Consider the following 22,697-nt stretch of genomic DNA (forward strand, 5'->3'; position numbering starts at 1 on the left):
CTTTCTCTCTCTATGCTGCCCTGTGCTTTCTTCACACCAGGGATTCTCAAACTTGAGAATTAAACTTGATTCACAGGCAGGAAGGCTTGTGAAAGCCCAGGTGTCTGGTTCCCACTGAAGTTCCTGATCCAGTAGGTCTCAGATAGAACCTGAGTGTCTACATCTCTGATGAGCTCCCAGGTGATGCTGCTGTTGCTGGTATGGACCACTCTTTGACCACCACTGCTCTATACTAATTCATTCTCTCAAAACTTTCGTACTTCCTCTGGGACCAGCACTGTTACATGGCAACCAACTCTCCCCTTGCCCTTGACCTTGGCCCACTCCTCCTTCCCTCCATATCCCTATGATGGCTGAAACCGGAGAAGGCCCCTCCCCCAGATGTCTGTGTGTCTTCCTCCCTCACCTGCTTCCCAGCCCACTCTAGCTGAAATTCTACTCTCTGCAGCTCTTAATCCATTCCCCTGCTTCTCCATAACATTTGTCGCTATCTGACACAGTATTTATTTTCCCTTTTTTTGTTGTTGTTGTTTTTTGCTCTGTCATCCCTGCTTAAACATAGTCTCCATGAGGCAAGGGATTTTTTTTCCCCCCTAAAGCCTAAGTCAGATATTTAGGAAGGGCTTGAAATAAGCTGTTTTATTTGATAAATTCAGAAATCTGATTACAGAATTCTTGAAAATAGATTCTGAGCCTTGTTCTTTTTGTTTCTTTAGCATCTAATACCAGGGTGTGTTATTAATGAGTAAATGGCTGTGGAAGTAGCAATGAAGAAATGGATAGGATTTGTGTTTGGCATCAGGAGAGGAGGATGGATGCTGGAGGAAAGATGGATCAGAACCAGCCTTTGCTTAGTGAAGAACTCCTATAAGGCCGCACCCCAAACCTAGAGACTAAGTTGATTACTTATTACTGAACATAGCCTTTCCTGCTAGGAGAAGGGTGGTTTTACTGGTAGGAACTTATTTGGTCAAAGGCTTTACAGTCATGAGGTGGTAAAATTCTTCAGAGAAGAATTCCTAGTTTAGGAAAATGATCACATAAGAAATAGAGTCTGGCTTTCTGTTAGATTAATTAGGAGCTGAGGTCATGCTCTGGGTCACTTAAAAGGTAATTCCCATTTGTTACTAGTTGTAAACTCCACTCAAATGAGTTATATTTATGATCACCATCTGGGTTTGAAGAAGGCAAAGCATGTTTTTTTTTTTTTTTGGATAACTGCTAGGCCAGTACTAATTTGCAAGGATGCCCTTAATTAGCCTAATTCATTAATCTCCACACCTGCCCTGTACAGGACTCCTTCCTGTCTGAAGGATAGCAGGACCTGGGAACATTATTTCATTCTCTCGGCGTTAAATTGCCTCTTGCGCTCCCAGCTGGGCTGCTGGGGTTTCAGAAAGTCTTCTTTGCCAGGGAGCACAAATGATCAGAAGCATATTTTGATATGCTTTGGGTACTAGAATTAACACAAAGAAGCCCCACAGAGAAATAGTATAGTGGTCTCTCCCTGGCTGATTACTCTATGTTGTGTACATGCTAAATTGCTTCAGTCATGCCCAGGTCTTTGTGACCCCATGGACTGTAACCCACCAGGCTCCTCTGTCCATGGGATTCTCCAGGCAAGAATACTGGAGTGGGTTGCCATGCCTTCCTCCAGGGGACCTTCCTGACCCAGGGGTCAAACCTGTGTCTTTAATGTCTCCTGCATTGGCAGGTGGGTTCTTGATTGCTGGTGCCACCTGGGAAGTCCTACTCTTTATTCCAAACTTGCTCTACCCATCTCTTCCTGCAGGTGGCATTATGAGGCATCTTGCCTACCTGCTTATCACCCACTGATGTCAACCAGCCCACTGCCTATTCAGCAAGGAAATCCAGGGTGCCTGCCGCTGCCAGCAAGGACATTGGCAAAGTCTCCAAAACAGAAAGAACTGGGGCACCTTCTCACCACCTGTCCCTGCTCTGGCTTGGAGTAAGAAATCAACAGATGGTAAAGTAAGGGTGCCATGTGTCCTCCCTAGTCTCTCATCTAAGGATGTTCCACCTCAGATTATGTTTTCATCATGGAGGGATTTCTCAAATGTTCAAAACTCATTCTGTCCACACCCTACACGCCAGGCAGCATTCACTCCAGAGAGAAACACATTGGTCTTATGCTTAAAGGTCTCCAGTCAGCCGTAACATCTCCACAGTCTAAGCTTTCTGGAACCAGTCAGTCAGCATGCTGCTTTCTGAGAATTAGGGACACCATTGTGAGCAAAGAGAGACCAGAACTCTGCTCTCATGGAACTCACTGACTAATGAGGTAGACAGGCATTGAATAAGGCATTATAATAACAAACTGAGATAAGTGTTCTGAAGGAAAGAAACATGGTACCATGAGGGCATCAAGCAGCGGCCCTGGACCCCTGCTCGGAGCAGGGACGCTTGCTCTGAGAACTGTAAACTGAGAGGAGTTGATCAGTGGAAGGGATGGGGCTGGAGCACACTTGAGGTCAAAAGCCCAACGTGGGCAGAGCCTCCATGTTGGAAATGATGTGCTGAGGTACTGAGAGAGGCAGTGAGGCTTCAGAAAATACAGAGATTGATGGGGAGCAGGGGCAAGAAGAAGCCGGAGAAGTGGGCAAGGGATCCTCTATTTAGGTCCTAATATGCCTGATACATATTTTTATCTTCATCAGGAAAAGAATGGAAACCCATTAAAGGGTTGTAGGAGGAGGCATTAAAATGATCAGATTTCTTTGTTGAAAATAACTATGCTTTTAGCATGCGATGCATGTTTAATGAGGTAGTAAATGAAAGTCCTTCCCTTTCAGAAGTTGTAAAGTGCTACAGCATCAGGGATCCCAATTAAGTAGATCTAGGGTTTCCCTAGAAGGCAGAAGAAGAGGGCAACAGAAGATGAGAGGGTTGGATGGCATCACCAATTCAGTGGACATGAAACTTGGGCAAATTCTGAGAGATCCTAAGGGACAGGGAGGCCTGGTGTGCTGCTGTCCATGGGGTTGCAAACAGACACGATTTGGGGACTGATCAACAACAACGGGCCTTCCCTGGTGATCCAGCGGTGAAGAATCCACCTTGCAATAGGAGACACGGGTTCGATCCCTATTCCAGGAAGATCCCACATGACTCAGGGCAGCTGAGCCCACAACTGCTGAGCCCAAGCTTTAGATCCTGAGAGCAGCAACTACTGAACCCACGTGCTGCAACCACCGAAGGCTGCAAGGCCTCGAGTCTGCTCCGCAGCCAGAGATGCCTCCACAATGACAGGCCACGCACCGCAGCTAACGAGACGCCTCCAAGTGCTTCAACCAGAGACCCAGCACAGCCAAGCAAACAGACAGATAAAACGTTTTCAAAAATAAATACAGTAGGTTTAGGTCACTCTTCCCAGTGTGACTTTGCATCACCATGGCGTCACCCCTTGAACATTGTGGGATTATATCAACTCATAACCAACTCGAGGCAGCTGGAGTTGCCTTAACTCATGTGCCACAGTTAAGGTGATTTGAGGGGTACCACAGGCCAGCTTGGCAAGAAAACTTCTCTTATCAAAACCTGTGCAGCCTAAACTTCTAATATCAGTCACCATTTCTGTTAATATGCACATGCTATTGCTAACCCTTATGGCAGAAGGAACTAAAAAGCCTTGATGAAAGTGAAAGAGGAGAGTGAAAAAGTTGGCTTAAAGGTCAACATTCAGAAAACTAAGTTCATGGCATCTGGTTCTATCACTTCATGGGAAATAGATGGGGAAACAGTGAAAACAGTGTCAGACTTTATTTTTGGGGGCTCCAAAATCACTGCAGATGGTGATTGCAGCCATGAAATTAAAAGACGCTTACTCCTTGTAAGAAAAGTTATGACCAACCTAGATAGCATATTGAAAAGCAGAAGAAAAAAAAAAAAGAAAGAAAAGCAGAGACATTACTTTGCCAACAAAGGTCAGTCTAATCAAGGCTATGGTTTTTCCAGTGGTCATGTATGGATATGAAAGTTGGGCTGTGAAGAAAGCTGGGCGCTAAAGAATTGATGCTTTTGAATGGTGGTGTTGGAGAAGACTCTTGAGAGTCCCTTGAACTGCAAGGAAATCCAACCAGTCCATTCTAAAGGAGATCAGTCCTGGGTGTTCTTTGGAAGGACTGATGCTGAAGCTGAAACTCCAGTACTTTGGCCACCTCATGCGAAGAGTTGACTCATTGGAAAAGACTCTGATGCTGGGAGGGATTGGGGGCAGGAGGAGAAGGGAATGACAGAGGATGAGATGGCTGGATGGCATCACCAACTTGATGGACACGAGTTTGGGTGAACTCTGGGAGTTGGTGATAGACAGGGAGGCCTGCTGCTGCTGTTGCTGCTGAGTCACTTCAGTCATGTCCAACTCTGAGCGACCCCATAGACGGCAGCCCACCAGGCTCCCCCATCCCTGGGATTCTCCAGGCAAGAACACTGGAGTTGGGTTGCCATTTCCTTCTCCAATGCATGAAAGTGAAAAGTGAAAGTGAAGTTACTCAGTCATGTCGGACTCTTAGTGACCCCATGGACTGCAGCCCACCAGGCTCTTCAGTCCATGGGATTTTCCAGGCAAGAGTACTGGAGTGGGGTGCCATTGCCTTCTCCAGGACAGGGAGGCCTGGCGTGCTGCAATTCATGGGGTCGCAAAGAGCTGGACACCGCTGAGCACCTGAACTGAACTGAACTGATTGCTCCGTTAGCAGTCCAGGTGCTAGTATGTATTGGTAGTTGATCAGATCACTTTAACTAGTGCCAGGGCCCTGCAGAAGGGGTGTCCAGCAGGGTGAAATCCTGGTTGTGGAGGGAATGTAATAAACCTTAGAGCAAGGGACGCTATCCAGACACCAGGAAGCTTCATGGGAAGTAGCAGTCAGAAATGCGCTATCTATATAACGGATGTTGACTGAAAACCAACTCTTCCTAATTGACAAGGGCTCATTCTGGTGCATTGAAAAAGGATAATTCTTTACCAAAGAACTGATCCATAACAATTCCAAAATACAGAATGAAGATTTTGACACATCTTTTTAGGAGGGAGTCATACAGCAATGCACTCTAAATCTGTAGTCTTCCTTTCCTGTAATTCAAAATAAACCTTCAGATGTACCAGAAAAAAAAAAAAAACAAAAACAGGAAGAGGGTAAGTGAGCTGATGGGCATCCTGAGGGCAGAGGTCACAGGTACTAAAGCACCTGGCGTCACGTCCCTAAGCACCTGGTGTACTGCCTTGTGTGTCTGGGGCCTTCACCAGTGTCTGCTACGTTCCCTGACTCACAGGCCATGTGGAATACCAGGGTGCAATGCAGATTTCCACACCAGAGGCAGAGGTTGAAGTGTTCCTGCAAAGGAGATGCTCCACTCCTGAGCCTTGAATTCTCCCCCTTCCCCACTGAACTCCAGACTGTTCTGTCTGACTCCCTGGCTCCGTCTTTCCCCATGGTGAGGGGAGGTCCCTGGAGCATCCCTCAGCAGACTCTGCTGGCCTCCGCATCTCTTACCTTGAGCTTTGACGTCATCCACCACAGGGCACGGGGTCTTCACAATCACATCACTTGGCCTGGAGCGTCGGCCTGTGTTGTCCACGCCCCACAGGGTGAACCTGGCAGGGAGAGGAGGGCATCAGCAGAGAGAACTCACCGACCCAGCCTTGCCTGGATGCACGGGTTTCCCCGGCTGCTCTCGCCACTGAGTCATACACTTACTACCATCACCCAGGTCATAAAGTATGAAGCATAGAGTCTTTTACTACTTTCTGGTGGGTTCTGGGCTGTCATTTGCTGTCTTGAGGATACTGCATGATAGCAACCATCATGGCACAGGGCAGTGTTCCTCCAAGTAGGGTCCCCACACCAGTAGTATCGCCAGGGAAGTGGATAGCAATGAAATTCCTCATACCCCATGCCAGACCTACTGAATCAGAAACTCTGGGCGAGAACAAAATCTGTGCTATGACAAGCCTTCTGGGTGACTCTGATGCCTGTTGCTGCTGCTGCTGTGCTAAGTCACTTCAGTCGTGTCCGACTCTGTGCAACCCCATAGATGGCAGCCCACCAGGCTCCCCCATCCCTGGGATTCTCCAGGCAAGAACACTGGAGTCGGTCACCTGATGCCTGTTACATCCTGACAACTACTGATCTGAGGAAAAGAGCATGCATCTACGGAAACAGATGGTCTGATGTGGGTCTGAAACCTCTACTTCCTGCCATGTGGAGTTGTAGTTAACACCTCTGAGCTTTATTTTCCCTCTCTGTGAAATGGGGATGATAATAAAATTGCTTGCAGATCACTGTGAAGATGAAATGGGATAATAAAACTCAGAAACACCTAGCGTAGTACCTGGTGCTACACACACACACTCACAGACATACACACATACCCCAGAAAGAGGATAAAGACCTGGCCATCAAAGGCTGAATGTAAAATTTCCCCCTTGGGTGATGGAGCTGGATGCAAAGGAAAAAGCAACACCAGGCTCTGCTACTCAGAGAGGAATTTGAATATAACCATGAAGATAACCCCTGGTGTCAGTGCCCAGGGCCTCTAACAACTAATCTAGTGAGTCTAAGGCAAATCATTAATACTGCTTTTCTTGTCTCTCTCTGTTTTGCTGTGTCTCCCTGGGAGGCTGCGTTTATTGGCAAGTCTGCGTCTTCTTTCCTCTGGGCAGAGCTGCAGGGAGGAAGAGAGGGGAAAAGAAGAAAGAGGCCCCCAGACAGAGGGGCCCGGGCACCTGTTCAGGTAAATGAGCCTCAGACAGCTGAACTGGTGAGGCAGAAAAGAAATGGAAATTGCCTAAAGACTCTGCCAGGAAATAACACGAGTCTCTCGGCAGAGAAAAGACAGCCTTGCATCTACCCGCTGAGAAACCCCGGGAAACGGTCAGTGTTAAGAACCTGTGTGTGCTGATGTGCTGTTTTCCCTCCCTCTGCCCTCCTCAGAGTCTCATGCTGGAATCCCACCCCACTGGCTGTGCAGGACCGCCCCGCCTCTTTGCTGCCAATCAAACAAGGAGCAGGTGCTCGGCTTTTCCATCTTAGGTGTACAAGTGACTCTGTCAGTTCCACTGCCCTCTGCTTCTCGCCCTGCTCCTTAGTTCCGATCTACCGCCTTGCCTGGTATTAAACCCCTCTGCCACCCTGATCCAAAACCCAGGGGCTGGCTGCCCTTCTCCCCGGCCATCCCTCCCCTCCTAGATCCGAGCCCTTGGAATCCAGGCCCACACTCCGGGCTGCCTGGATCCCTAGCAATGGCAGCCCCCAGAATTTTTCATCATTCCTTCTAGACCCCCCAATACACAAACACTGGATCAACCTCTTGCTACTATTTCTAGAATTGGGACTGAGGCCACCACACCTGAATCTGGCACATGTGATCTGCCCTTCTGGCACCTGCTCTGCTTCCCAGTCTTATCCCCACAACCCGGTCTCAAGCCAGGTCTCACCCTCCTTCTCTGCCCTTCTGCTCCCGATCATCTTAGCTGTTTGTCAGGGCAGGCTGCAGACCTGCACCCCACCTTCAGGCACTCCCACGTGGATGCATCCCCCTCACCCTCACGTGCAGACTCTACCCTGACCCCATTTCCAGTGTCCCTTCTCTCCAGAGTCAGAAAGGAGGAAGTCCTAGTCTCCGTGAGGTCAATGCCCAGCTGCCAGCAAAGTCACAGGACTGCTGGTGTGAGCCTGGCCCTGTGCCCTGCTCTCACCACCAGGCTCTCTTCCTTCACCAGCCCCTCCCCAACTATGTGTCTGAGCCCACTTCCTGAACCCCCGCCCTGAGATCCAGCCCGATGTCCCATCCTCTGTTAGACCGCTCTGCTTCATCTTCTCCAACCCACCTCCCAGGGTCCTGAGAATCGCCTTAGGACTCCAGGTCAGGGCTGGCATCTTGCTACCTGCTGATGGGCCACGTGATGCTGTCTGCCTGAATATTTACAGGTTTAGGGCTGGCATCTTGCTACCTGCTGATGGGCCACGTGATGCTGTCTGCCTGAATATTTACAGGTTTAGGGGTCACCTGCCCTGGACTGTCAATAGTGGGTTCCAGCCACTTCTTGTAGCACGCCTATTTAATCTTGGACACTTGATTTTTAGCAGTTTCCCTGGACTGAAATGTCCTAAGTCTCAGGTAGCACAGTGGCTGTCAGATGGATGCTCTCTCTCAGTGCCTGGGATGCAGTTAATCTTCACCCCACCCCACTCGGCTCATTCCCCTGAGTTTCGCTTTGTGCTTCATCCTGCTGTGAGTTCTCACTAAGTCTACTGGATTCTGGGCTGGGATGAAATTTTGTGTGCTGTATTTAATTCTCATTACTCTGTCTGGGCAATTAGTATACAATTTAGGGTCCTAAGCCATTATCTGGAGAAGGAAATGGCATTCCACTCCAGTGCTCTTGCCTGGAAACTTCCATGGACGGAGGAGCCTGGTAGGCTGCAGTCCATGGGGTCACTAAGAGTCAGACTCAACTGAGCGACTTCACTTTCACTTTTCACTTTCATGCATTGGAGAAGGAAATGGCAACCCACTCCAGTGTTCTTGCCTGGAGAATCCCAGGGACAGCGGAGCCCAATGGGCTGCCGTCTGTGGGGTAGCACAGAGTTGGACACGACTGAAGTGACTTAGCAGCAGCAGCAGCAGCAGCAGCAGCAGCAGTAAGCCCTTATCATTTTTAATAGCAAAGCAAGGTATTAGGAAAGTCAATGCTTCCCCACATGCTTGTAAATAGAGAAGACTCTTGGCCTAAGAGACCGTCCTCAGTGGTCCTGGCTCTCTCAGTCCTGGAGGGACCTGAGGAGTAGCTAGATTGCTTTTACTGCTGAAGCAAGCCTGGGGAACACTTTACGCATTTCAAGAGGAAATGTCACCTGCAGTTACTTCAGGAAGTCTTCTCTGTTCATTGTCAGCATCATCGTTTCTATTTTTGGACACTTGCAGGACAGTAAGTAGCTGGAATCAGTGGGCAGAAGAGATAAGCTCTGCCCCCAATCCGAGGGCTGATGTGCAAGTGCGTCTACTGCCTTGTCCAGAGCTGCTGGTCCCTTCCCACCGCTGCCTGCCTGCTGGGATTGCTTGGCCTGTCGTTAGAGCCTGTGTGATGACACGTGTATCGTGAGGGTGTGTGTTTGTGAACCAACGAAATCCTGCTCTAGCTCCAGGGCTGATGTTTTAAAGGACTGAAATCTGATGTGCAAGGAGCATCCACGGGCTTCCTGCCTCAATCTGCATCTCCACCCCTGCCCGCTCCAGGTGTGGTGGTTTCTGCAGATGGCTCCAAATCCACTCCCTCTTTCTGAATTATCTGTTCACTGTCTCATCCCCCACCCTCCAAAGGCAGCGGCTCTCCTGTGGGCACACACTGTGATGTGGATGGTGGGCTACAAGGCTCAGGAGTCATCTCCCCACTCTGGCCTCAGTTTCCTCATGTGTAAAATGAAGATGTCGGACCAGACACTCCCTTTTAACCAGGGATCCTTAGCTGTTTTTGCACTGTAGGCCTTTCTCAGAATAATGCTTTTCCAATGCATCAAATAAAGTGGGTAGGATGACAAAGTGAGCCAGTTATACTGAAAGGATGTTCTACCTCTGTGGACCTCAGGTGAAGAGCCAGCTCTGTGCATTAATGCGAGTAATAAGATCATGCTCGATCCTTCCAGTAGCCTGGGCTAGCTGGGAGTGAGATGCTGTGAAGAACGTGCAAACTTGATTCAGTTCTTAACCACCCACCACTGCCAGACAACAAGCTGTGTGATCCAGAGGAAGTTACTTAGTGCTGCTGAACTCAGTTTCCTCAACTATAAAACGGGAACAGCAACCATAATCTCACAGGGTTGGAGGGTTCCCAGAAACACCTACACGTAGGGAACGTGCCATAAATAAAGGCTGCCTTCCTCTGTATTACAGATAAGGAAACAGCAACGTTGTGTCCCACTTCATCAGTCATCGGCTAGGGACAAAGCCAGGTGTGGGGCCCGTGTGTTCTCAGCTCTTAATGCAGGGCTCCCCTCCTTAAGCCAGGGACTGATGCTCTGGTTCTCTTGATAGCTCTGCAGAGGAGCCTCTCTCCCAGGCCTGCCCGCGCGCCCTCTGCATGTGATCTGCAGCGCCACCTAGTGGAAGTTGGCTGTTTCTTCTTCCCTCTGGCTCCTGCAGTCTCATCATTTCTTTTGCAATCAATTAAGAGGGAGACCCTGAAAGCTCACCTAGGATAGCAGAGTTGGAGAAGGCATCAGACTAAGGTCTTTGATCAGGAAATGTAGCCAGACCAAGGCCAACATAAGGAGGGTCCCAGGGTGGGTAAAGACTGGCACTTGTAACAGACAACCACGCCAGCTTCACGCTCATAGGAGCCTTGAAATTCCTAATTAACCGTTGTAACTTAGTGACAGGAATTATTGAGCCCTCATTATATATGGGGATTCCAGTTGCACCGAGTTTGAGGCATTTCCAGGGGGTTAGGTGTTCCATATTTCCAAACCTTTGTTCCTTGTATCGGTTCCTCTACTAATGAAGGACGAGCATGCTCAGTCACTCAGTCGTGTCCGACTCTTTGCAGTCCCATAGACTATCCCGCCAGGCTCCTCTGTCCATGAGATTCTCCAGGCAAGAAGACTGGAGTGGGTTGCCATGCCCTCCTCCAGGGGATCTTCCCAACCCAGGGATCGAACCCTTGACTCCTGCATCTCCTGCCCTGGCAGGAGGAGCCTTTAACAGCGAACCAAGGCTGCCCAAACCGCAGGCCAGCTAATGAGAATCCTGAGGAGACTTGCCTTTGTCCTACTGTTACCATTTATGTCTCTCTATTTTCCAGCTCCTCCAGAATATCGCTTGTCTTTACGTATTTTGTTTTCATCAGCCTGGCCCCTTGGTTACATCTCTCTTTCCTGTACTGAAGATATTCAGCCTGAGCGTGGAAGTTCGTTTTCAATCCATGTCACTCACATTTCCTGTGCTTTTCATCTCTGAACTCTTTCACTGTGGAAATAGAAACAATTTATTCTGGAAACCTTGACTCCATTCTCACGACCTCATCTGTAAACTGCTAAATGTTTCTCATACTGATGGGGTCAAAGGGTCCCAGAACCGCATCACTGTGAATCCTGCCTTCGTCCCCCAGTGTTGCCATCATGACTTAGATTACATCACTATCTCTCCCCTTTTGGTGTCTTTTATGTCTGCGTTGAAAATACTTCGCAGTTGTTCCCAGAGCACAGAGGGAAACAGGGAAGCGCTACCAGCAAGAATAGAGCTGGTCCAAGTGCCCCAAGATAGGAGCTCGCGGCATTTTCTTTGAATAAAGACCGTCTCTCACCTCTATAAAACTATTTCAATGTGGCTGAGGCTAGATTTTTTAAAACAGAGCTCTTAGTATTCTACTCCTTTCCTCCAGAAGAAAAAAAGTAATGATATCCTCTGACTTTCAGCATTCACTTTATTCTCCTGAGTTCACTTTCGTCTAGCCCCTTTCTTCACCGTCTGTTTCCACCCCATCGCCTCCTGGCCGCTCACCAGCACCCCTCTTCACCTCTGCCCTTGCTGTTTGCTCCATCTGGTGTGCCTTTTCTAACATGGTGCTACCTACTGCAAATCCGCACAACCCAGTTCAGATGACTTCCACTCTACTTAGAATGAATCACAGCTTTCTTTTCTCTTCTACGACATGGTCCTTGCTCTTTTATATCTAGCCTTTATTTCATTCTGCTTGATGTTAAAGCTAGCTGTTTATATGTTTCCCCTCTGTGTTGCAAATTAGGATAGGGTTATATTATCTTTTTTGATCCTCCCCATCCAGTGTTTAGAAAGTCCCCTATAATGCTAGGCCTTCCCTGGTGGCTCAGATGGTAAGGAATCTGCCTGCCACGTGGGAGACCTACCTGGGTCAGGAAGATTTCCTGAAGAAGGATACGGCAACCCCCTCCAGTCTTCTTGCCTGGAAAACCCCCTGGTGGGCTACAGTCCACGGGGTCACAAAGAGTCAGACACGACTAAGCGACTAACACACAGAACACTATAATGATGATTGAGACAAGGTTTGGAACACTTAGTTTTCCAAGTCTGTAAAGGAACTCAAGTAGTAAAAAGGAACCCGCTAAAAGTCCAGGGGCGCCCAAGGCAAGGAATAGCGAGGCGGGTGTGCGCCACTCACATGTAGATGGTGTCGGGTTCCAGGCATCGGATGATCAGAGAGATTGTGGTGAGCTGCTTGTCTGGGACCTGAGAGGGCATCGCACACGGAGACTTCGCCCCGGAGATGATGTCGTCTACGAAGCTTAGCACCGTTTCTGCCCAGAACAGCAAGGAATAGAAAAAGCATGAGAGACAGTGATGGCCAAGCAATGTCTGGTGATGATCAACTCCATGAAAACTTATTATGCAAATCCTTTGGTCCCCCGTCTTCTTTTTTTTTTTTGTAATTAATTGATAGATTCCCTTGGACTGCAAGGAGATCAAACCAGTCATTCCTAAAGGAAATCAGGACTGCAAGGAGATGAAACCAGTCGATCCTAAAGGATATCAGTCCTGAATACTCATTGGAAAGACTGATGCTGAAGCTGAAGCTCCAATACTTTGACTACCTGATGTGAAGAACTGACTCATTGGAAAAGACCCTGATGCTGGGAAAGATTGAAGGTGGGAGGAGAAGGGGACGACAGAGGATGAGATGGCTGGATGGCATCACCGACTTGATGGACATAAGTTTGAGCAGGCTCCAGGAGCTGGTGATGGACAGGGAGGTCAGGCGTGCTTCAGTCCATGGGGTCACAAAGAGTTGGACAAGGCCGTTTGACTGAACTGAGCTGAATTTATCATTTTTTAAATTTTTGGCTGCACCCAGGGGCATGTGGGATCTCAGTTCCCCAATCAGGGATAGAACTTTACATCTCTGGCATTGGAAAGTGGAGTCTTAACCCCTGGACCACCAAGGAAGTCTTGGTCCCTGATCTTAAATTCCCAGTAGGGAAAGGAGACCTAGAAGGAATGTCTTTTCTGAGTGATTCACACCTAACTAATCAGTTTGGAGCCATTTGTCCAGTTAGTTTCAGAAACAACCACGGCACGATGGACCCAGCACACCAGCGAGCGCTTTTATGACACGCTCTTGGCTCGGGCAGAGAACATCTGTTCTGGTCAGTGGTCACTGTGAGACCTTCACAATACCTGTGCACATCAGGAAAGGCCCAGAAGAAGCAGGAGCCAGCTCTCCATGCCCAAAGGCAGTGCGTATGTTCCCAAGCCTCCGTGATAGTTTCACCGCAAGTTATTTGCCCTGAGTGAGGCCACCCTGCTGGTGCCCGTGTTCATGTGTCAGTTTTAGGAATGATTTATGTTGACCTTTCTCTATGTCTAGACAGTAAATACTGAGGCATGAAACACTTTTCACAGGGTACTTCCACTCCTTTAAGACTTCCCTCTTCCAGCGGGCCCTGGCAAAAGCAGGTCCTTGCTTTAGGACAAGCAACAGGATCTTTTGCTTGCTTGCTTTAGGACCTGGCAAAAGCCTGTCCTTGCTTTAGGACAAGACACAGGGTAATAAGCACATCTGTTTCTACATGCTTTTGCCTGGATGGGATGGGGAGTGGGGGTTATAGGGATTTTATTTTTTTTGCCTGTAATCATGGCAGTGGTTAACACAGAATTGTTTCCTAATTGTGGCCTAGGATAAATAGCGTATTGTATTGTTGTTTCTTTGTAAGTGTGCCTAGAGGCAATGAAACGGACACCTCTTTCATAAACAAAGAGGAAAACAAAATCAAAACAAGACTTTGTCAGCTACTCACAATCCAAAAGCTCTTAAACGGGGAAGATGCTGCTGCTGCTCTCCCTGCTCTTCCCACGTGACCCAGGGACCCTGGGGACCGGGGGCAAAGGCAGAAGGCAGGACATTTTCCTTTTCTCTCTGCTACCTTGGATTAAGATGAGCCTGCCAAATGGGAGATGCTCACCTGTCTCCACTTTGGAGTGGTCCATCCTGTCAGTGACCTTCTCTTGACGGATGAGGTAATCTACAATCTGCACCCCGATCGGAGGCTCTGAGTGTTCCCACTCCAGGACCACAAGGGTGCTGCTGGGCTCGTGAACCGTGGACAGTCTCAGCCTGAGTGCAGACAGGAAGAAACATGAGACAAGGACCCAGCCCAGACCTGGGATGTCTCCTGATACCACCACTCGCCACCTTCCCAACTGTTACATGGTAAACTCTCTTTTCTAACTTTTCTTGACCAGCCACTAAAATGATGTCTTTGAGGGCCTGTCTCCTCGACTAAAAAGTAAAGATTCTTGAAGGTCCTTAAAGTCTATATTTTATTCATCTAAGAGCCCATTACAAATTGGGGACTCAACATTTATTGGTAAATAAATAAGCAGGTAAGTCAAAGATAAACGAATACTTATACCGCACAGGGTGAGCGGAGAGGGCCTTTGGAGTAACATATTATAGGCTTGCAAATATAACTTCTGGATTTGCTCTTGAAAAATAAGAAAACGTGCCTACAAGACTCATACCAAGGCCCACTGAAGGTAATGTCTGGGAGAACCCTTTATTAAGAAGGACAGTCGGCTCAGCTTTGAGAACATTATAAGATCTGCCCTGCTGGGGGAACCCTGGCTTCCCCTCTTGTTATGGGGACTGACATCTGCTCAGTTTGGAGGTCGTGTTCACAGGGGACTTTACTGAGCCAGAGAGAGCTGGACACAGGTCAAGTTCTCCTTAGGGCAATGGCCTGCGTCTGCAAACTCAGGCTCTGATTTCAGTTTCTGTCTTTGCTCTTGGGTTTCTATGACGATCCCGATTCCTGATTCCAGTCTTCCATCGCTTTTCCCAACTCACTGTCTCCTCATGACATGTCAGTTGTCCATTCTGACCACTCTTTGCCACCTCATCCCCTTTCGTGCCTGGCAGAGATTCAAGAAACACTGCTGACATACACTGGTATGGATTTTCTAATGATCCAAGAGGTTTCAGTTCTCTGTCTTTGTTCTGATTTCATGTGTGTGCTGTAGGTTTCTCATTTGTTTCTTGTCTTTGTTCCTTCCTAGACCACTGGCTTCGGGGAGTTTTCCCAGTTCTTGGTTACACCAGTCTCCTTCCCTTACATGTGTCTCTGCCACTCCTCTATCTCAGACCACCCATGAGCAAGGCCCTCTAGTCTCTGCTGAGCTCAAAGATGTATCACTGGTCTCAAGGATTCCCAGGCAAGGTAGTGTGGATGGATCGCACCAAAGCAATGTTCAATTTCAATTCAACAAATGTTTATTAAGCACCCATTACTTGTAAGAATATGCTTAGTGCTGAGGATGCCCAAGCCAGCTCCAGTCCCTTCTTCTATGGAGTGGTCACCAGACCAACATACAATTATACATGTAATTGTAATCACGTGTGATAAGAACTCTAACAAGAAATCATGGGAGACTCTGGGAGTGACAGCAAGGAATTCAACTGGTGGGAAAATAATACAAACCACATGCTCTTCAGTGGCTTTTACTAAGAAGGACTGCATGGTTTGCATATGACAGTAAAGACGGAGCAGACCCCAAACAGTGCAAATACTGACAAATTCATTAATCAGAATCGTATGCACAGGGCTATTTTGAAGAAAAAAAAACTAGGAAGCTTAAGTAACTAAGACTTACTGAGGATTCAGATTTTGTGACAATAGTGACTAAGTCTGTGGCCTCTACTGAAAAATAGGACTGTGTATGATTTACACAGGCTTGTGTAGAACTAGAGTGCAACTCTATATCTAACTACTGAGAAAAATTCAAGAAATTGAGGTCTTGTGATGGAAGAAGTGATTAGAGTTGACAAGGAAAGCAAAATCCTTAACAGACTTTCCTGTTTATGGAAATTTAGCCCAATTTGATTTTTTGCTGTGACATTTAGTCAATACACCTTTAGAAATGAAATCAGCTCACACTAATAACTGGATTTTGTGTCCACCTGATGATAACAATTTGGTGGCTTCCGTATTTCAAAGGTACCTGTTTTAGTTGGCGAATCAGTCTAGAAGCACCATGTTTTAGGGTCTCCCTTTCTACCAAAAGAAAGAGCTGTTACTCATAATGAGCTTGATTCCCTTTCGAGTTAAGAGGTCCACGTCATGGCTATAAAGAGCAAGAAGCCACTGGCTGGTGTGTCTAAAGTCACCCAAATAGAGCGACTTCACTTCATTTAAGGAGACGTTGGACGCGTAATGACCCTCCACCACTGCGTTCTCCTCGGTCTCGTGTCCTTCCTGCTCAGTCCTGGCCCTCTAATGCCCACCTGCACCTGCATGGAACAGACCAGAGGGCAGCGTGCGCCCAGGCCAGCCTCTCCCTCGCTCGCTTCCTCCTACCCTCTTGCTCCCAGTTGCTCAGCCCTCTAGTTAGCAGGCCCTGATCCTCCCTTTGGGCTCTCTTTGCCTGACAGTGCACAGGGCCAGGCTTCTCTAGCTTGTCCAACCAGCCCTCTTTAGTAGACACAGTATTTCTGTGCCTCGCTCGCATGGTTGAAGCCCCACTGAAGACTAATAGGGGCTCCTGCCCTTTACATGAGGAATTGGCTGGCCAACTCTGTTCAGCCTTCCTCGGAGGGGATGGAATCCAGGGATGGAAACTGGACATGTTCATTCTCACCTACCTTTGAGCCCTTTGCACTTTGTTCACCCCTCAAATGCAGATACCCCTTAACACGAGTCCTTGACCTGCCACTCTTCCTGGTTGATAGTCAGTCTGGAGCACCCTTTCTCCTAGCTCTGGTCCTGTTTCTCATTTCTTTGGGGCTGAGTTCAACCTTCTTATCTCTAGTAGTTACTTTGTTACAGAGCTCGGATCATCTTTCCTGCTGACCAGTGACCATCTCTGTAAGACTGTCCCACTATAACTCTAAGGCAGGTCCAGAGGGAGTCAACCTCCTCCTCAAACCTGCTTCTCCTGGGATGCTTGTTTTCTCAGCTGTAGCCTAGTCATCTTCCCAGCCACTCCAGTCATAAGGCTTAAGTCCATTCTCAACTTCTCCTTTCTTCTCACTCCCATACTCAACCAGTCACCAAACTCCACTGGTTTGACCCAAAGTCATCTCTCAGAGGTATCCTCTCTGTACTATGATGGCTAAGACCACTGTCTCTCATTATGGTTCTGCTTCCTGTTCTATGACTTTAGAAAAAACTATTCAGTCCATCTAAGTCCGATTCCTTGTCCATTAAAGGGGAGGGGTGATAACCACTTTACCGCTCTACACGGTGCCTGTCACCCAGTCAGTGTGCTTTTCGCCCGGGCCTTATAACTGACCTCTAACTTCACCCACTTCTAACACATTTTCCCCTCTTAGCTTTGAGCCATGTTGTCCTGATTTCTCCACCTTCAGGGAGAAATTCCAGCGCCATCTCCTTCATGAAGCCTTTATTATTCTTCAGATTCACACTTGGCCATTCCCTTTTCACATTTCTTTAAATGTCTCATATAACTCTTTTTTTTTTTTTCCCCTGGCCACACCATGTGGCAAGTGGTATCTTAGATCCCCAGACCAGGGATCAAAACCCCTGCCCCCTGCCCCCTGCCCCCTGCCCCCTGCTCCCTGCAGCGGAAACACAGAGTCTTAACCACCAGGGAAGTGCTTGTCTCATATAACTCTTATCAAACCCTTCCCCTCCCTGTTAAATTTGTGAACCTGCCTCCCCTGAAAGACTGAAAGTGCCCCGAAGGCAGGCACCATCTTTTTCTTTCTGTTCCCCAGTACCCAGCCCATTGCCTGGAAAATAGTGAACAATCTTTAATATACGTTTGCAGGATAATGCTAAGACATGCCAGCAAGAGAAAGCCCAGAAAGGCGGGACTCGTACACGGGCTGAGGGAGAGGCGCGCAGGTGGGGAGCCCGTCAGCTCCGAAAGCAGTGGAGTCACACCGACACCAGTCCTCGATGACGTCTCCGGTTCCCGAGCACCAGAGGGAGCTCATGGTGGCCTCCAGCAGGAGCTGCAAGGGAGGGCAGAGACAAGAGTGAGCGTCAGGGAGCCAGGGCCGGGTCGTCAGACTCTAGAGATGGAGCTATAGGGGCTCTGCTTGGCCCTAAATAAGTCCAGCCAGCCAGCTGCAACACCATCTCTCCGTGTATTTCTACCCCAGGGGCGTGTTTCTGCGAAAGCTGGGCCTCCGAGGACCTGTAGGGTGTCCCTGTCTCATTAGCATCGCTGCGGTGGAGGGCTGGTGCCTTGGGAGCCAGTCTCCTTCCACCTTGCCACTCCCTCCCATTCTGCACCAGCATTCTACTCTCTAGCTCTAGCGACACGACCTCATCTCCACCCACTCAGCGGGGCTACCCTTGGCCCAGAGGCACTCAGCCTTTCCTCAAATGCCTCTCAGGGCATCCTCCTCTGCCCTCTTCACCACCCCCCGCCCCACCCCCCGCCCAGGATTTCCTCTGTACTCCTCCGGCATGCCTTGTATCTCACTTACAATATGTATGCAATTCTGCCTTGGGCTGTGATTATGCATCATGCCTCTCTTTCTAATGGAAGGCAGAAGCCATGTGACACACAGGCTGAGACCCGGGCTCTGGAGCAGTCCCACTGGGTGAGAACTCCAGCTCTGCCAACACCTGCCCTGCGACCTTGGGCAAATGACATAAAGTCAGGTTCCTCAATGGTAAAATGGGATAAAAACAGCACTTTCCCTATAAGGATGTTGTGACAATTAACATTGAAACAAGTCTATGCCCAGGAGCATGGCAGAGTGCCTGTGCTAATACACACATTGAATTGAAGGAAGCGAAAGTCTCTTAGTCGTGCAGACTCTTTGCAACCCCAGGGACTGTCCTCTGTCCATGGAATTCTCCAGGCAAGAATACTGGAGTGGGTAGCCATTCTCCCGAGGATCTTCCCAACCCAGGGATCGAACCCAGGTCTCCTGCTTTGCAGGCAGATTCTTTACTATCTGAGCCACCAGGGAAGTGCAAGAATACTGGAGTGGGTAGCCTATCCCTTTTCCAGGGGATCTTTCCAACCCAGGAATTGAGCCAGGGTCCCTTGTATTGCAGGCAGAGTCTTTACCAGCTGAGCTACCAGGGAAGCCCAATGCACACAATAGTCGTATATCAATAGTACATGTTAGTCATCAATAAATACCGACAATTGTTATTGTCTTTAAAAGACAGGGTCAGGTCTTATGAGGAAGCTTGTAAATACCACAGAAGCTAGAACAATTCTTTACATACAGTGGTTTCACAGCAGATATTCACTGTTCAATGAAAGGACGATAAGATAACATTAGCTCAGTGAGGGAACAGAACTTGTGAGAGGGGCAGAAGAAGTGGGTCCTGAGGGGTCCTGACCCTTCAGTGGCCCCCCCGCCTCAATATCCCAACCCCAGCCCAGGGTTGGGGAGAGCCTGAGATGGCCGCAGGGCGAGCCCAGAGCTTTCTCAGGGAACTCACCCTCTGCAGCCTCCGCTTTCCCTGTGGTTCTCTTCCCTCAGTTCCACCCTCACTTAACCCACACATGATTGATAAGTTAGAGTAATGACACAGCTATCCCAGGAAATGTTAGGCCAAACAATTAAAGAAAGAAAGAAAGAAAAAACAGAAGAGAAGAAGTAAAAGAAGAGATAATCCTGAAAAACCAACATGTCCAAGCCCAAAGCCAGTATCCTATGTCCCATCCACCGCAGGTTAGAAGACACCAAGTCCATACTGACAATCCCCTCCCACACCACCCACCTTGGAAAGGGAGCCTCTAGGGAGCAGGGGCCAGGCCATTCTCCATTATCAGTACTGTCTGTGTTTTCAAGTTTACAAAGCCCTTTTAGATGCTGACTCCTTTGTGAACAGAGTGGAGCCCTGTAGAGCCTTCCCCTTCATCCTTTGCGCTGGCTCCTCTCTGAAGTACCGAGATGATAGTATCTGATGCACATTTCCTGAGTTGTTTTACTGATGTCAATCCCCCACCAAATGGAAGATGCGTCTACTTGATGACCAGGCTTCCTGGAACCTAAGGGCTGCATCGATAATGTTAACCCCTGAGACACTATCCTGTTCCCTCACCATCAGCCATTCAGAGAACTGCTCACCACGAATGGATCACAGACCCTCCTCCTTCACCAGGCCTTTAAAACTGTTTTGCTGAAACCTTTCCAGGAGTTTAGGGTTTTGGAGCACAAGCCACTGGCCTTGTATTGGGATCCTTCACAATACAGGCTGCATTTTCCTTCATCATGACCGGGTGTCAGTAGATTGACTTTACCACGCGCAGGTGAGTAGACCTGAGTTTGGACAGTGACACTTTCATTTGAGCTCCATGATAAACCGTTAACATGATTCACAGTGGAAGACACTTACAGAGTCCAAGAGATTAGGTCACATGAACTTGCTCATGGTCACAGGTTAGTAAATGGGCAACAGAATGGATTTGGTATCTCAGGCTAGATGGACACATCAAGCTGTCTTGATTAATGCCATATCCACTAGCTCCCAAGATGAAGCCTGGTCCATACTGAGTGCTCACTTCATGTTTTCCTGGACTGAATTATATTAATATATATATGTACATATATACATAAATATACATATATATTTGTTTTTAACTAGGAAAACAGGAAACCGTTGAGATGAGCAGAATGAAGAGGATTTCATGGCTGCTGCTTTAGAGTCTTTAATCAACTATTATTGATTAAGCACCTATAAAGACCATTTCCTGTGCTAAGCACTAAGGATACAATGCAAAGGTAAATATGGCCCTGGCCTGCATTAAGTCTTACAGTTAATAAACAAATAATAAACAAAAGTTATATAAATAACCACAGCTGTGACAAGGACTCCAGAAAAGGGTGAGATGGTGGCAGGAGGCACAAGGAGGGGGCCCGTATCACAGAAGAGTGTGGGAATGCCTTCATGAGACTGGAGGGATAGGTCAAGAGTAATCAAGTCACAAAAGTTGGAGAAGTGTTCCAGGTAGAAAAAAACCAACATTAAGAGGACTTTAGCCTGTAACATCAACTGAGAAAAAGTTCATCTGGCTGTGAGAGCGAGCAGGGGCAGAGGGATGCTTAGGAAGTGGGAGGGTGGCAGGGTTGATTACAGAGAGTCCTTGGACACTGTGTGGGAGGGTGTCATGTTCTAAGAGCAACAGGAAGTCATCAGAATGTTTCACACAAGGGAGCAACATGACCAGATTTTCCTCCAAAAGGTGTGACGACCGTCCCTTACGATGGCAAACATTCTGAATGCCATTTCAGACCATTCCCTGCAAGTTCCTCCCCTTTAAATTCTGTGCAAGAGGTAACTGCGAAGGTAGGTTGAGGGGACCAGAGAGGAATTGAGAGGGACAAAGGAAAGGGGCAAAGTAAGTGATTAAATAGTTAATCCCACTAGCGGATTGTAAGTAAAGAAAAAGTATGGGAGATCCTGTAAGTTAATAATCATTCAAGAAAGCAGCTTTGCTTAACCAAAACCAAGCAGGCTTGCTTAGCAGCAGAACCATGCTACGGAAGCATGCAACATGCCCCCAAACAAACCATGGTGGCAATAGACCCACATCCTGCCCAGTGAGCTCAGTGAGTTAGTGACTCCTAGGACATGCTCTCTGCACACACAAAAAACAACAATTTATGGGAAAGTGACATCTCAAAGTGCATGCACGCACTCATTGTGCGTGCACGCACGCTTATTTGCTTCAGTCGTGTCCGACTCTTTGTGACCCCATGGACCGTAGCTCGCCAGGCTCCTCTGTCCATGGGATTCTCCAGGCAGGAATACTGGAGTGGGTTGCCAGGGGATCTTCCTGACCCAGGGATCGAACCCTCATCTTTTACATCTCCTGCATTGGCAGGTGGGTACTTTACCACTAGCGCCACCTGGGAAGCCCGCCCTCATTGTAATGAGACCTTAAATAATTTTTCCATAGTGCCATGACAGTCGCAGCCTGCCCACATAGGAAAACTCCCCCGCTCAACCCAGAGAAGGAGCTGATAGAAGCGTGATGTCTATTCAAGAATGAGGAAAAAAAGTGTTTTTTTCCCTCCTCACTCTTCTTTTGATTATAAAACTGTAGCCTACCAAGTTCTCAGTGCCCAGCCCCCTCTAACCTGCCCATTTATAAACCTCACAAGCACCTTGTTCTAATAAGTCACTTCTTATTTATCACTTTGCCTCTCACTGAATTCTTTCTGTGTTAAGGCATAAAGGACTGGATCTCCTTGGAGCACACCCTGAAATGTCTGAAGTGATTTCAGAATCAAGAAGGTACAACTTGGGAAAGAAAGAGAAGGGAAAATTACATTTTTCTTTGTACCTCCAAGGTGCCGGGCATTGCATAGGAGTCCTGGTTTGTCATTAGATTTAATTCTGATTCTAAAAAAGAAATCTAATTTCCAATTTTTATTATTTTTTTCTAAGGAGAGCAGCTGAACTTTCAAGTTCATCTATCCATTCATTTTTTTTTATTGATCATTTTGCTTGTTCATTCTGCAGAACGACATCTGTGTGTGACTATTGTCAGGCACTGGGATTTCATTTTTTTAATATAAATGTATTTTAACTGGAGGCTAATTACTTTACAACATTGTATTGGATTTTCCATACATCAACATGAATCCGCCATGGGTATACACGTGTTCCCCATCCTGAACCCCCCTCCCACCTCCCTCCCCATCCCATCCCTCTGGGTCATCCCAGTGCACCAACCCCGAGCATCCTGTATCATGCATCGAAACTGGACCG

The 22,697-nt window shown here is 47.9% G+C and overlaps 1 protein-coding gene across 2 annotated transcripts in view; it reads right to left on the reverse strand.

The window, feature by feature from the left end:
• Positions 1-22,697, reverse strand: part of ASTN1 (astrotactin 1) — a 356,098-nt gene that overhangs the window by 12,150 nt on the left and 321,251 nt on the right. For both annotated transcript variants that reach the window (XM_068986030.1, XM_068986031.1), the window contains exons 18-21: positions 17,829-17,962; positions 13,953-14,104; positions 12,155-12,290; positions 5,514-5,614 (exon numbers count right to left, since the gene is read on the reverse strand). In XM_068986030.1, the coding sequence (XP_068842131.1) occupies positions 5,514-5,614; positions 12,155-12,290; positions 13,953-14,104; positions 17,829-17,962 (523 nt within the window). The remainder of the gene's footprint in view (positions 1-5,513; positions 5,615-12,154; positions 12,291-13,952; positions 14,105-17,828; positions 17,963-22,697) is intronic.

Source organism: Capricornis sumatraensis, chromosome 14, assembly GCF_032405125.1.
Source record: "Capricornis sumatraensis isolate serow.1 chromosome 14, serow.2, whole genome shotgun sequence".
Classification (NCBI taxonomy): Eukaryota; Metazoa; Chordata; class Mammalia; order Artiodactyla; family Bovidae; genus Capricornis; species Capricornis sumatraensis.